Consider the following 14,546-nt stretch of genomic DNA (forward strand, 5'->3'; position numbering starts at 1 on the left):
ATACCTTGTGACAAATATTCTGGCTTTTACAGAGGTGTGAAATGCATGCAATCAGGTCATCACAAGGTAGTTTTTTTTTTCTGCTGGTCATGCATTCACAGCATCCAATAAAGATGGAAATCCCAATTTGTCTGCTCACGTATCACACTTAATGTAAAATGGTTGGGTGACAGACATCCACTGAGAATCTTGCACATGGCTTCTTGCCATGGTTTAAAAACCACTTTGAGTGGTTAAGTATGCAGGCTAGAATACATGCTACTTCCAGTCACTACAGGCCACAGAGGATAATTTATGATAAATAAATCAGGACCGAAATAATATGTTTGGGTAATCGGTATGAAAAATGGTTTACATACCAAGTTTTCAATACTCTGGCTATTGATGGAGCTGCAGGTTGAACATTTGCCATTGAACCATTTTATAATTAGATTTATTGTGAGAATACAATCATAGTTTGCACGAAAGCAAAAGAAGTTAAACAACATTAGCACGTAGATTTAAAAAAAAAATGAAAAACTCATTCAGCAGAAAGCTACTGCACACACAAATCCCACATGCTCCAGATCAGAGATGAAAAGAACAAAGTGAACAAAAGAAATTGAGGAGAACACATTGGTTTTAAATTATCAAGTTTAATAAGCCTGTAATGTTTTATTGTTTTGGATTTTTTTCCCAGCAAACAGATGCCCTATTTTATTTTATTTTTCTTATTTTGTGGCAGAGAACATAGCCTTGCTGTGTAAGCTTCTCAGTCTGTCCTGAGTTCAGCAGTAGGCTAGGAACGGGAGAGAGCATGGAAAATAAATAATACTTATGACATAGTGCTTGAGTTTAAAGTGAAGGCAACACAAGGGCTGACCCAGGATGAAGAAAGCCAATCATAAACATCTGTTAAAAATAATTAAATTAGTTAGAACACAAACTAGGGCTCATTAAGCAAAGGTCCTGGTTGAAAGTACGCTGTAAACCTGATGGCCAAAAAATGACCCAGCCACTCAGCCGCCACTGCACACTTAGTGTAAAAATTCCACTCATTGTTCTTTCAGAGTTTGACTTGTTTGGACCCTGAAATCTGCTGGATGTTTCCTGTAATCTCTGAAGTTCATAATTTATTTTTTTAAGAACAAATTTCAACCATGTGTTTATTTATAAAATGATGCATTCAGAATAATGGCCACATTTAACTCATGATTCAAGAAGGATGTGAACAAGCTGCTCTTATTATATGAATATTCCCATCCATCTACATAGAAAATCCAGGGTGGGCTGTGGACATTTTCTGTCTGGCATTTTCTGGAATGGTAAAAGTCTAAAAATGCCCTAAAGTTCACCAAGGTGTATTTTAGAGTTATCTCTCTAACCTATTTATTTAATAATACAATACATTTTCTATTTTTTATTGTGTGTGTTTTTTGTTTTTTTTTAGGTTTTAGCCGAGCAGCACTACCATTTGGTTTGGTAAGGAGAGAACTGTCCTGTGAGGGCTACTCCATTGATCTTCGATGTCCAGGAAGTGATGTCATTATGATAGAGAGTGCTAATTATGGACGGACAGATGACAAGATCTGTGATGCTGACCCTTTCCAGATGGAGAACACTGAATGTTTCCTCCCTGATGCCTACAAAATTATGACACAAAGGTAAAAGAAGTGATTAAAATATATTAATAAAAAATAAATACAGTGGCAAAGGTTTAATTGCAGATATAAATATCTTAAGAAACTCCAATATAGTTTCCAATGAGATCTCCCCATTTCAGGAAGAAAAATCCACTCATTGAATAAAGCTGCTACCAAAGTTGACTGTTTTTTTTTCCCCCTAAGCTCCATTTAGGAAGGGAGGAAAGGAAGGAAGGAAGGAAAGAAGGAAGGAAGGAGAAATACGATTTTTATTTTCTGAGATGTCAAAGATCTATCTTTTTTTTTTTTTTTTTTTTACCCAAAGCCCTATACTGTAGTTAGGAGAATCCATAACACTGAGCATAACACACTTCTGGGTAGATATGTATACTTATACAGCTAGTCCCCTACTTTTTTTTTTTTATTTGATTTATATGCCGCCCTTCTCCGGAGACTCAGGGCGGCTTACAATGCGCTAAGCAATAGCCTTCATCCTTTTGTATATTTATACAAAGTCAGCTTATTGCCCCCACAACTGGGTCCTCAATTTACCTACCTTAGAAAGGATGGAAGGCTGAGTCAACCTTGAGCCTGGCGAGATTCGAACCTGCAGTAATTGCAGGCAGCTGGTCTTAATAACAGGGTGCTTTAGACCACTGTACTACCAAGGCTGTTATTATTATTATTATGAAGAGTTATGTTCCAAAAGGCTGTTTGTAAATTCATTTTGTTTGCAAGTCCAACAAGCATAAAATAAATATGTGCAGTATAGTTCTTGTCTTGCATAGGTGATACTTTGTGTAATGAATGGCAGGAGTGGGGGGAAAGAGAGCATGGGGGTGGTTTCTGGCACACACCTATGTATGTGGTGCAATGGAAACTGCCTTTTTTCTCCCTTCGTCTGCCTTCCTTTCCCGCCTTTTCCTGCTGACACCCATTAGCCGTCAGGTTTGCTATAAGGCTGCCACTTGTATGGGGTAAGAACTGTGTGGTGCTGAAACTCCAGCCTAGAGGGTCTCAGTAGAAAAATCCAGTTTAAGTCTGCTAATACAATTCATACAAACAGTGCTTGACATGGCATAGAAGGCATTAGGCAGATCCCCAGAATATCCCACTTGTTTTCCTTCCCTCTCATGTTGATTTCACTTTGGGGATACTTGCTAAACATTCATTGAAATTGACCACAAAATGTTAGCCTTCTTTACTGCTACAATGAAAGTACCCTCACATGTTTGAAAAGCTAATATTATTCTTTAATATATTGCTTTAGATTATAGTTGGATCCCAGGTGAGTTGTGAAGATCATTAAATATAGAATTTGAAATTTCATTATTATTTCATTTTGTCTGAATTACTCATAAAACAAATGTTGTTGGACAAATCCATGTGAAATTGCAGTCTCATTTCAAAGATTGGAAAAATTGTTGAATGAATAAATGATGCATACCAAGATCCAGATTTTTCTGGTAATTTCTTAGGACTTTAATTTTCATTAGAATTAAATCTCAGAAATCAGCATAACAATAGTGCTAGGTTTTGGGGCTTTTAAAAAAAGATGTACAGATAAATTTAAAATCTTTCAGGCTTCTGTATTTTCTTAAAGCAAAAACATTCCAATGATTTGCTCTCTGATTTACTTTAAGATCAGTCCAGACTGCTAATTCATTCAGGTTTCTTTTTCCTTCTGTCCCTCTCTCATTTTTTAAAGGGAATTGCACTCCAATAATTCAGTTTCCCTTTAACAAGACATATGGTCAAACTTTAATGTTGTAATTGTTACTTGAAAGCAAGGTTGTAAATCTACTATTGTTTACTATCATTATTTCAGTGACAATTTATTTGCTATTATCTTTTCAATTTCATTATCCTACAACTGCTTAAAAGGGATATACAGACCATTTGCCCCTAAGTATTAGTATTTTCATAGCATCACCCAGCCGTACTTGGAAGTAATGATGTCCTCATTACTATTATTTTGTCACAGCAATAGATCAATGATTATAAGTTGCTAGTAGAGAAATGACCATCAACAGAAACAGGGTGCTTTTACTAGTGAAATATCAGCATGAAAGTATGTTCCGTAGATGAGGATACCAAGCCTAGTTTATTAAAGTGTTTATGCTAGTATTAACAACTGGACACCACGTTACATTCTGAAACTGCAGGGCATCCCCTTCCTTTCATTATGTCAGTCATTCATTCTTCTAAGAACACAGCTGTGCCTGTCAAAGCTCAAGACAGGAACTGTTTGCACTCTGACCTTTCTATTTCTAGGTTAGCAGACAGTCTATTTAAAATTCTTAGAACTTCATTGAAGATCTCTCTATCCATCCCTCCCCCTCCTCTCTCTCTCTCTCTCCCTCTTTCTCTCTCTCCCTCCCTCTCTCTTTCTCTCTTTTTCTCAGAAGCTGACGATGTCCTCTAAGAAACAAATAACTTTCACCAAATGATGTTTTAATAGCTTTTCATGATTGACATATGGATAGGAAAAAAACCCACAAAACTAAATTACTTTTCTGACCCAGATCCTATTCGAGTGTCGTTTACATGCATTTCCTTCCTTGTCAACCTTTTTTTTTTTTTTTTAAAGTGCAGGTTTATCAGATGAGCTTCCTTTCAAGTGAAAACAAGGCTGCCCTTCTTTCTTTCTTTCTAAAGATAAAGAATAAAAGGAAAGTCTTTCATGGATGATCATAGAATTGGAAGGTTGGATCAGGAAATCACCCATCTTATCTGATTAATCTCATCAGTTCTTGGTTACTTTGGTCCCTTAATTCTCAAACCCGCTGAACAAATTTGAGAAGATGGCATCCTTATTTATTTATTTAAAAGTTTTGTATGACATCCCATCTTAAAACTCAACTGTGGCCAGCCATACAAATTAACACACAACACGGCATCCTCTTTGGAATCATGTAGCAGCATCTTGGTTGTATTACTTTGTGACAGTGCAGAAAAACAGGTTCAGCAAAGTATACTGAAAATATAAAATAGTTACAATTACACCTTTTCCATGGATTTATACCATTCCTCTCTTTTATTTTTTGTAAAGAAATCAGATTATCGGGATTCAACTGACTTTTTAGAATCAAGAGTTTTCATGATGGTAGTTGCTTCTGTTGTGGATCAAAATAGCTGTTATTTTTTTAAAAAAAACATGCATGTAGGAAATGTGTCTTATAGAATCAACAACAGTCTGGATTTGTCTGTCTTTCTTTTCCTCTGTGGTTTTGATAACTTTTTGTCCTTTCTGTGCTCCAAAAATGATTGTATTGATTGTCACATATAAGATACTAATTTGAACTAGCGTGCTTCTGGATGAATGAACATGAAAGATGTCATTGTGAATTACTGATCTCAAATATCAGACCCTTATTTTCTTTTGGTACGTCACTAGTTTTCACTATCAGAATCAGAGAGATACTTGACAAACCTCTACTGTACATGATTATCAGAGCCAGACGCGTTCTCTTAAGCATTCTTTTATGTAGAGCTGGCTTCAGGTTACATCAAAGTAGATGCAGAAACACAGACATTCTTTCTGCATGGTCATCTCAGACAGTACATTTGTAGTTTGATGTGGTGCTTGCAAAGTGTTTTCTATTTATGGTTAGCTTTTAATATTGGTTGCATATGAACTCTTTAGGAGAAAGGAATGATGGTGGTTATATTTGACCAAGGAGTCACATATAACTGAATCATATTTTAATAATAATTAGTTCCCAAGTAGAATTTGAGAGTTTCAGTGCTTTTCTTACCTACATTTTCTTCAGTGTTGTCACTAAACAAGCTTATCAGAAACAGTGACAATTGTATTTGAATCTTCTGACATTCTTAACAAGAACTCTTGAAAGTAGATCAGTGGCTACTCTGAAGTGAAGGACATATCTTTTGAAGGACATATCTTCACAATGTTATTTATTAAATTTATATAGTCCACTTTTTCCTCTAGTAACTCAAACCACTTACATGATTTGTTCCAATCTTTTTATTTTCTGAAAAACTTCCAATGAATTTCATGCAGGTCAGAATTTGAACCAGGATCTTCATAGCCCTGGACTAATGCTTCCCTCATCATCCCCTATTGTAATACATTTCATCCAATAAATTAGCTTCTGAGTCTTATATCTTTCTACACACTGATTTAGCAATCAGTCACTTAGACACAATTGGTTCTAATAATTGTTAGCCCAAATAATTGACTTTTTATGTGAACAGTGAGAATTATTTATATTGGTAATGGAAAATTATGTTTCAGTGTAGGGGAATTCCTCTATAAACAGAATTTTGCAATAGTCTTAGCTCAAGAATTACAACTTGCTTTACCATAGAAAAGTAATTTATTCTTTTATAAGTATTTCAACATAGATAAATTATAAATTTACTCATGGGTTATAATATTTTCTACTCAATTGTACTATGATCGGCTGTGGTATACTAAAACAGTTTTTGTTTATGCTAAGGCCTTCAAATGACCAAATATCTGCTGATGTCTTAACAGAAAAGAATGGATAGATCTGATGCTTGTATGAATTAGCAGTTGTTGTTGTTGTTAGTTGTGAAGTTGTGTCTGACCCAGCACGACTCCATGGACAACTTTCCTCCAGGACTTCGTGTCCTCTACCATGCCCCAGAGACCGTTTAAACTCATGCCTACTGCTTCAGTGACTCCATCCAGCCACCTCATTCTCTGCCGTGCCCTTCTTCTTTTGCCCTCAATCGTTCCCAGCATTAGGCTCTTCTCCAGTGAGTCCTTCCTTCTCATAAAGTGGCCAAAGTATTTCAGTTTCATCTTCAGGATCTGGTCTTCTAAAGAGCAGTAAGGGTTTATCTCCTCTGGGACTGACTGGTTTGATCGCCTTGCAGTCCAAGGGACTCGCAGGAATCTTCTCCAGCACCATAATTCAAAGGCCTCAATTCTTTGATGCTCAGTCTTTCTTATAGTCCAACTTTCATAACCATACATTGCAACTGGGAAACCCATAGCCTTGACTATACGCACTTTTGTTAGCAGGGTGATGTCTCCGCTTTTTTGTATGTCTAACTTTGTCATAGCTTTCCTCCCCAGGAGCAAGCGTCTTTTAATTTCTTGGCTGTAGTCCCCATGAATTAGCAGTATATTAATTTAAAAATACTTTGAAAATAAGAACTTTAAATTGCAGATTGGATTTTGTGCCAAACCTCAAGACTCCTGAGGGACTATATTGGTTCCATAGCAAATCTAATTCCTCTCTTCCCTTCATCTTTCTATTCAACCCAGCTGCTGAATTTTGGAACTGAGACTACTGAGTACATTGTGTACTGAGTACATCTTAGAATGAACTTTTTTTTTTAAAAAAAAATGCTACCACTATCACTACTGCCTTCTTGCTGGTTCATTTCAGCTTATCAAAACTTCTTTCCCTAACAATGCTACTGGAGCTCAGATACATGAATTATGTTTTTTTTATTTATATTATAAATATAAATAAAATAATAAGACAGTACTAGCATGCAGTAATTATGTCTAGTAGTGCATAAACACTTCACCCACTCATCCCAATCATAGGGTAGCTATAATTATATTGCAGTCCTGGTTGATACAGTGATGAAAAGTGATTTTAATCTTCCTGTAGTAAGGACAGCTGAGCCATTTAACTTGCTCTTTTCCTAAAGAGGCCTCTAGTAAGCCATAATGGCTGCTGAATAGGAAATATAACCACAATTATTTTTATTCAAACACAGTTTAAATATTAATCAAAGACAATGTATGCTTGAAACTGACAGACATTATTAACATCAAAAATGTATAATTAACTGCGCTGGATATCATGAAGCAGAGTTAGCCAAATAAGCATGAGATCAAATTGCTGTGAAGTTTCCATTGCAGTATTTTATAAATTATATGATAGTTGTGCAATTTAGGGATGTGGTGGCTCAATGGCTAAAATGCTGAGCTTGTCGGTCGAAAGGTCAGTAGTTCAGGGGTTCGAATCCCTAATGCCGCATAATGGGGTGAGCTCCCGTTACTTGTCCCAGCTTCTGCGATCTTTAAAGCGCTCCATGGCTTAGGACCTGGGTACTTACGAGATTGCCTTCTGCTACCGATAGCCTCCCATCGACCAATACACTCCCACAGAGAGGGACTCCTCAGGGTGCCGTCGGTCAAACAATGTCGACTGGTGACCCCCAGGGGGAGAGCCTTCTCTGTGGGGGCACCTGCCCTCTGGAATGAATTGTCCCCGGAGTTATGGATGATTCCCTGACCTACGGGCCTTTCACCATGCCCTCAAGACGTTATTGTTCCAACAAGCTGGGCTGGCCTAAACATGAATTTTAATGGTTGTCTTGGTTTTTTTTATTAATATTGGGGCCAAACTATTTAATATATTTTAAATTGTTTTTAAATTTTATGTATTAGTGTGTTTTATTGCTGGCTGTGCACCGCCCTGAGTCCCTCGGGAGAAGGTGGTATAAAAATTTAAATAAATAAATTTAAATAGGACTCGAGCTGCTGAGCTATTAACCAGCCTCAAAAGCTGTGAATCTCATTAAAGATTAACCAATAAATAATAATAATAATAATAATAACAACAACAACAACAACAACAACAACAACAACCGCCTAGTAGTTCGAAAGCACATAAAAATGCAAGTAGAAAAATAAGTACCACCTTTGGTGGGAGGGTAATAGTGTTCCGTGCTCCTTTGGCATTTAGTCATGCCAGCCACATGACCACGGAGATGTCTTCAGACAGCAATGGCTGAGCCGCGCAATCATCAGAGCCTTTTTTTTCTTTCAAATGGCTCTGAGAGCCCAGCTCTGACGATCCCAGCTGAGTTGCCTGGATCGCCAGAGCCATGTAAAAGAAAAAAACTTTTTTCTTTTAAATGGCTCTGACCAGCCAAGCTCTGATGATCCCAGCTGTTGCCTGCTAATCGGTAGCAAAAATCCCTCCCCTCCCCCCCCTCAGCTTGTTTACCTTAGCCTGGTCGCAACGCCTTGCTGTAATCCCTGCAATCGATTGCATCAACAAGCAACTGTATCTCCCTGCCTGCAGTCAAGCCGGCAGAGAGTTGTGGATTTCAACTCCCAGAATTCCTCAGCCAGCAAAGCAAAGCTGGCTGAGGAATTCTGGGAGTTGAAGTCCACAAGTCTTAAAAGTTGCCAAGGTTGGAGATCCCTGTTCTATTGGGTAAGTTTTTTTCCCCTTTGGGAGCTTTAAAAAAATAGTTAATTGGGGTTTTTTTTAGTTGTTCTTTTTTTTAGACCTAGCCATTTAAAGTTTAGGAAGTTTTAAATTTAGCTGCTTTTATATAAAAATAAAATAAAATAAAATAATATTTGTGCAGCTTTCTGAGATTTTGTGTGTTTCTGTAGTGTTTCATTCTAACTACACAAACACACAAAATCTCACAAAGCTGTATGTGGAATTTTGTGTGTCTAGCACAGCTGCTTTTACATTGTTGGTGAGCCAGTTGTGTTGTGTTGTGTTGTGTGTGTAAAGTGTGAAAGTTGTTTTTTTGGGGGGCTTTTTGTGGCTGTGTGAGGTTCCTGCTTGTTGCAGGAGCCATTTTGGGTCTAGCACAGCTGCTTTTATATTGTGGATGAGCCAGTTGTGTTGTGTTGTGTTTTGTAGGTTAAAAAAGGGCAAAGAAGTGACATTGACTTGGCCACACCCACCTGACCAACAAGCCATGCCCTCCCAGTCACTTTACCATTAAGCCACACCCACTAATGAAGCCACGTCCACAGAACCGGTAGCAAAAGATTTTAGATTTCACCCCTGATCTGACCCTCTTTTTTCTCTCACAAACACAGGTTGATGGGTGGGTGGGTAATGCTGAATAAATACTGTGAATGTATGTTTTTGTGCATGCCAACATCATCTAATAAAAAGTAGCAGGAACAGTTTTTGTTGTTTAAAATGTCCTATCCTGGCCTTTGGAATTCTATTAGGCCTTTGCAATTAATTTTGAAAAAGTATCTTTAAAATATGAACTTTACATTCTTACAACCCATCTGGTGCTGAATTAGTAACTTCTGATGACATTTTGTGCTACAAAAATGACTGAAATGCATAATTGTACGGCTCAAATGTAAGAACCATGTTTCTGTGGTTCTGGTTTTAATTAATAAAATCATAATTGCCAAAGTTGTTGGCCAATTTTACTCAAAAAGTAATTCCAGGCTTATATCCTTGCCCTAAAAAGACATAATTTGTTCATTAACAGAGAACCAAAGGGGATTCTCAGATTTCCTGCACATGAATTTCATATTTGTACATGTTTGTCTTTGTGTACGTGCATTTCTGTTGGCAAAGAACAGGAACTAAAATAAACTCAGTCTGCCTTTCTGTTGCTTAGAAAAACATTGCCAGTGTGATACATTATTTAACATGCGTACCCTGTTTATATCAGTGACATAAGACTATGTGCTAGTTTTTCATAAGGGGACACTTTTCCCCAGCTTCATAAAACACTGCCTTGTGCTCTCAGGCCCATTCATGGTGTTAGTGGATATTTAAAGCAGTTCTGCTTAACATTTTATAGGTCATGATCAACTGAACCAATAAAGCAAGTTAATGCTATGAAGCTAATGTGGTTTAAGAGTAATGTAGAGTAAATGCTTTATTCAGAGTAATAGTTTTACCTTGCTGCTGAAATATGAATTTGGTATTTTTTTAAAAATATTGTAAGCTCCCCATTTCAATTTTCTGTGACAGCATTGTAGTGCTGCTGCATTATTGTACAAATCTGTTATTTTCCTGAAGTCCCTGTTTCCTTTTTAAAATGATTTCATAGGAGCAGAAGATTTTTGCATTCCCACTTTATACACAACGGATACATTAACCCACATGCCAGTTTAATAGACAGTAAAATTGAAAGATTGCCTACTAATACAGAAAGATGTCTCTCCAAACTCCTTCAACACATAGACACTAAGAATGAAAGCAAGGAAATGGAAGTATGTTGGGGCAATGCCAAAGTTGTGTCCCCGCCCCCTTATAATTTAATCCCTTGGCTTCTCTATACATTGAATAATACAGGAAGAGAGCTATTGTTCTTCATAAAGCTATTCTTGGGAGTTCCAGTAAATGTCTTCAGGCATTTGTTAGTATAAGTATAGAATTGATGAGGAACTGGCCTCCAATTGTCAGAGAAAGTTTGACTGCATTTGGCTAAATGTAGTGCCATATTTCCACAACAGGGGACTCTATTGTGCAGGGATCCATTCTCAGGTAAAACAAAATCTTCAGATGCTAGGGAACATCAGGATTGGAGGAAGGAGGCACAGAGTTTGTGTCCTCTTCTCACCTTTTTGGATTTTTGAGGAAATCCTGAAGATATCTGCAGTAACTAAAAATTATGTATGAGCAATTTATATGTGTCTTGTGTATTGTGGATGGATGGATAGATGGATGGATGGATGGATGGATGGATGGACGGACAGATGGATGGGGCAATCCTTGTTTAAGGACCACAATTGCCACCAGAATCTCAGTCATTGAACAAAACAGTCATTAAGTATATCTCCATGGAACTGCTTCACTTAACAAGCACAATCTAGGCACTCCTGGTTGCAGTCATTAAGCAGTCTTGCAAGAAGTTAAGTGGATGAAATCCCAGGTCTGGACCATGGGGTGGGGGAGACCCTGGGAGATTTGGTGCAAGCTGTGCATGGATGTTTCTCCACTCAGTAGTTGAAAATCCTCTGAAAGGCAAGAAGAATTTGTAGGCCATGAGCATGTCCTGTGCTGAGCTTCCCCCATCTGTCTGAGGCACGCCATTTTCCTTACCTGTACCTTACTCTACTTTACTGTACCTAAGTGCTATATCTCCACTTTAGGAGCTGAAAATCAACAAAGATTTTCAGCTGCTAAGCTGGGAGACACACCAACAGCCTGCACTGGGCCCCCAAGGCCTTCCCCCTACCATGAGGCACTGAGTGCTCCTTACCATGCTGCCTCTTCACTCTGGTGATGTAAATCTTTCATGGCTGAAAATCCTTCATTGATTTCAGTGTGGATTTTTCAGCCAGTGCCCAGAAACTAGTCCTCTTAGTAAGTGCAGCACCTTGCAACATTCCATGCTGGCTTTTCCATTGACTTTTTGAGGAAGCTGGTAGGGAAGATTGCAAATGGCAATGACATAATCACCGGGTGCCTGCCAAGCAGTTTTAAGTGCCAACAGGCTGCCAAACAGACAGATTATGATCGCGTAAGGGAGGTCACTGCAATCACCGTAACTTCAGGCACAATTTGTAAGTTCCTTTGTCCAGTGCTGTGGTAATTTTAAGCAGTGACTGAAAGAATGATAGCTGAGGAAGGGTTACCTGTGGATCGATGGATGGACGGACAGACCAACAGACATGCCCAGACATTTTACATCATCGTGAGCTATAATACAGCGTTCTGTTGTATTGTGAATATTATACTCCATATAGTCCAAGCATGAAAAAACTGAGTTGGGCTATCTTTCATCAAACCATAAACAAAAGCATGCTCTCGATGTTAAAGCATCTTTCTTAGTAAGTGCAACTTATCTTAAGACTTAACTCTTCAGCCCTTATATTACCTGCTTTCTTGCTGTGGTTTCTAGGTAAACAGGGTAATCATGTTGAACATGTCTTTAATTTAGGCATTTTATGAGCTTGCAAAGCTTTTATTTTACCATAAATCAAACTCCCTCCCCCAGATCCATAACTTGTCATGCAATTCATTTTTTCCCCTCTTAATTTGAAACAAGCCACCATTTACCTACATCCTGTGGAAAAAATGTTAACCTTCTGGGGGGAGGATATGAACTTGGGGTTAAAAAGATGCTTCCAGATCTGAAAGTTTGCTTCCTGTCAAATATATCAACTTAGTTAGTCTACTATTCCTTTACTTATAAATGCAAACACTTACTTTCTGTGTTCCTAGATCCCCCTCGCTCTTTGGCGACTGAGACACAGTATAAAGTCCCCTCAAGAGTATTCTGAATTAGAGAATAATTTAGGTAACATGCTATAAAACTAAATACAGGTGATCAGGCTTCCCTTATCACGAATGCTATCAATGTTATGCATGATAAAGGAGCTCCTTCTTTTCTTATGATTCCTGTCCTGCTGTCATCCCAGCACTTGTTTCAATAGGGAAGGATTTACATTTAATACATTAGTTAGGTCAGGTTAAAGTGAGCCTTTTTAATTGTGCAAACACAGACCCTCTTGTGGAAGAAGGCAATTTGAAAAAGGATTAGATTATGAACATTTTCAGCTTAATTAAATACAAGCTTAGAGTGGTGAGTGGTGAGCTGGTATATCTCCTCATATGCCGCTTGTACTTCTAAACTTGCTTTTGATTGAAGAGGGAGAAAGTCAAAGCACTGTTTCCAGCAATTTTTTTTTCCTTTACTAAAAACGGATTGTAGCTTATGAATGAATTATGCTGATTCTAGCAAAATATGTATGGGAACTTGTAGTACTCCCTTTTCAAAGGTTATGCTTTTTTTTTTCAAGCGTAAGAATTTTTTTAATATAAAAAATGAGTATTCCTGGAACTTTTGTAAATATTTCACTACGAATTTTCCCTTACCAATTTCGTAAATTTTCCACTAATTGTGGTGAGATACTGGCATGTCGCTGATAAATAATCATTCTTTTCATGACGTGTGAGGTCTCTCAGGAGAATAAAATAATAACACTCACACAATGCTTCTAGCACAAACTTCCCAAACTTCTGTTTAAATAACAAATGACAGCATTGGACGTGATATGATTAAAGGCCCTTCCTAGGGGACAGACAGCACTTCTGTCAAATGCTTTAAGCTGTCCATGTACATGGAGAAAAAAAGGTGGTAAGGAAATCAGCAGATCAAATCCAAGGGCATTCCTTTGATTTTTAACCCACCAGTTTGACATTAATACTTTTTAAGCCATAAATGGATAGTTAAAATATACATGATGGAAAGAGATCTCAAATTTCTGTTTAATCAGGTCAAGAAGGAAAGTCAAAAAAAGGACACTCATATCACTAGGAAATAATTAGCCAGATTATGATTTTAACTTTTTTTTTAAAGAAAATATTTTGCTTCATATTGAAATAGGCCACAATATTTTATAAATACAGTAAAAACACTGCAACACCCTTGAAAATGGGTTTGTCCCACTACAAAAATACACTACCAGTCCCCAATCCAGATTTGAATGACTGCTGAATATAAAACCCTGAGAAAGTAATTAATGGCCTAGAAAACTATTTAGAGAAATCCTGAGCTGTGAGAATGAAAAATACTTCTCCGTGGAAGGATCTTTAAAGAATAAGTAATTAGAAGTGCCAGAGGTTGCAATGACCGATGTAAATTTGAGCATAATTAGGAGGAGTATAGGCTGAGGATCGAGGTGCCTGGCATGCATGGTTGTCTTCATATCATGCTACTAATTAAATATTTAAAGGCCCCCTCCTCTTCTCTCCCCTCCCTCCCCAATGAGAGAAAAATAACCTGCCGCACAAGAATAGGTAATTTCTGCAGATAATTTACAGGTTGCAATACCAAGGTTTTGCAAGGTTATGTCCTATTATTTCATATCTTTTATAATGCCCGGTAACAAGTTTCTTGCTAATTTAAACCTTAACTAGGACATCCCATAGCGATTTCCCATTTCCTCTGTCAAAATGGGGAGTGATAGTTTCTGTATGTGAAAACTGCAATGGGGAAACATTTTCATGAGTAATTGGCCCTAATTGACACTGGCTCCAATATATGGCAATACATTGTAATTATCCAAGGAGAAGTTTCAAAACTCTAGGCATCCTATGAATGTTTAAATAAAGGAGTACATAAACATTTATTCACTCTATATATGTATGATAACTGTGTCCCTACATTATGTTTCGACACGATGACCCCTTGAAATAAAGGGAGTCTCAGTGGTCTACTCTGCAAATAAATATGCTTTAT

At 37.5% G+C, this 14,546-nt stretch overlaps 1 protein-coding gene across 20 annotated transcripts in view; it reads left to right on the forward strand.

The window, feature by feature from the left end:
- Positions 1 to 14,546, forward strand: part of ADGRL2 (adhesion G protein-coupled receptor L2) — a 216,463-nt gene that overhangs the window by 118,568 nt on the left and 83,349 nt on the right. For all 20 annotated transcript variants that reach the window (XM_087889865.1, XM_087889869.1, XM_060690004.2 and 17 more), the window contains one exon: positions 1,430 to 1,643. In XM_087889865.1, coding sequence (XP_087745991.1) covers positions 1,430 to 1,643 — 214 coding nt within the window. The remainder of the gene's footprint in view (positions 1 to 1,429; positions 1,644 to 14,546) is intronic.

Source organism: Pantherophis guttatus, chromosome 3 (genome assembly GCF_059756535.1).
Source record: "Pantherophis guttatus breed Tessera chromosome 3, ASM5975653v1, whole genome shotgun sequence".
In the NCBI taxonomy this organism is placed as follows: Eukaryota; Metazoa; Chordata; class Lepidosauria; order Squamata; family Colubridae; genus Pantherophis; species Pantherophis guttatus.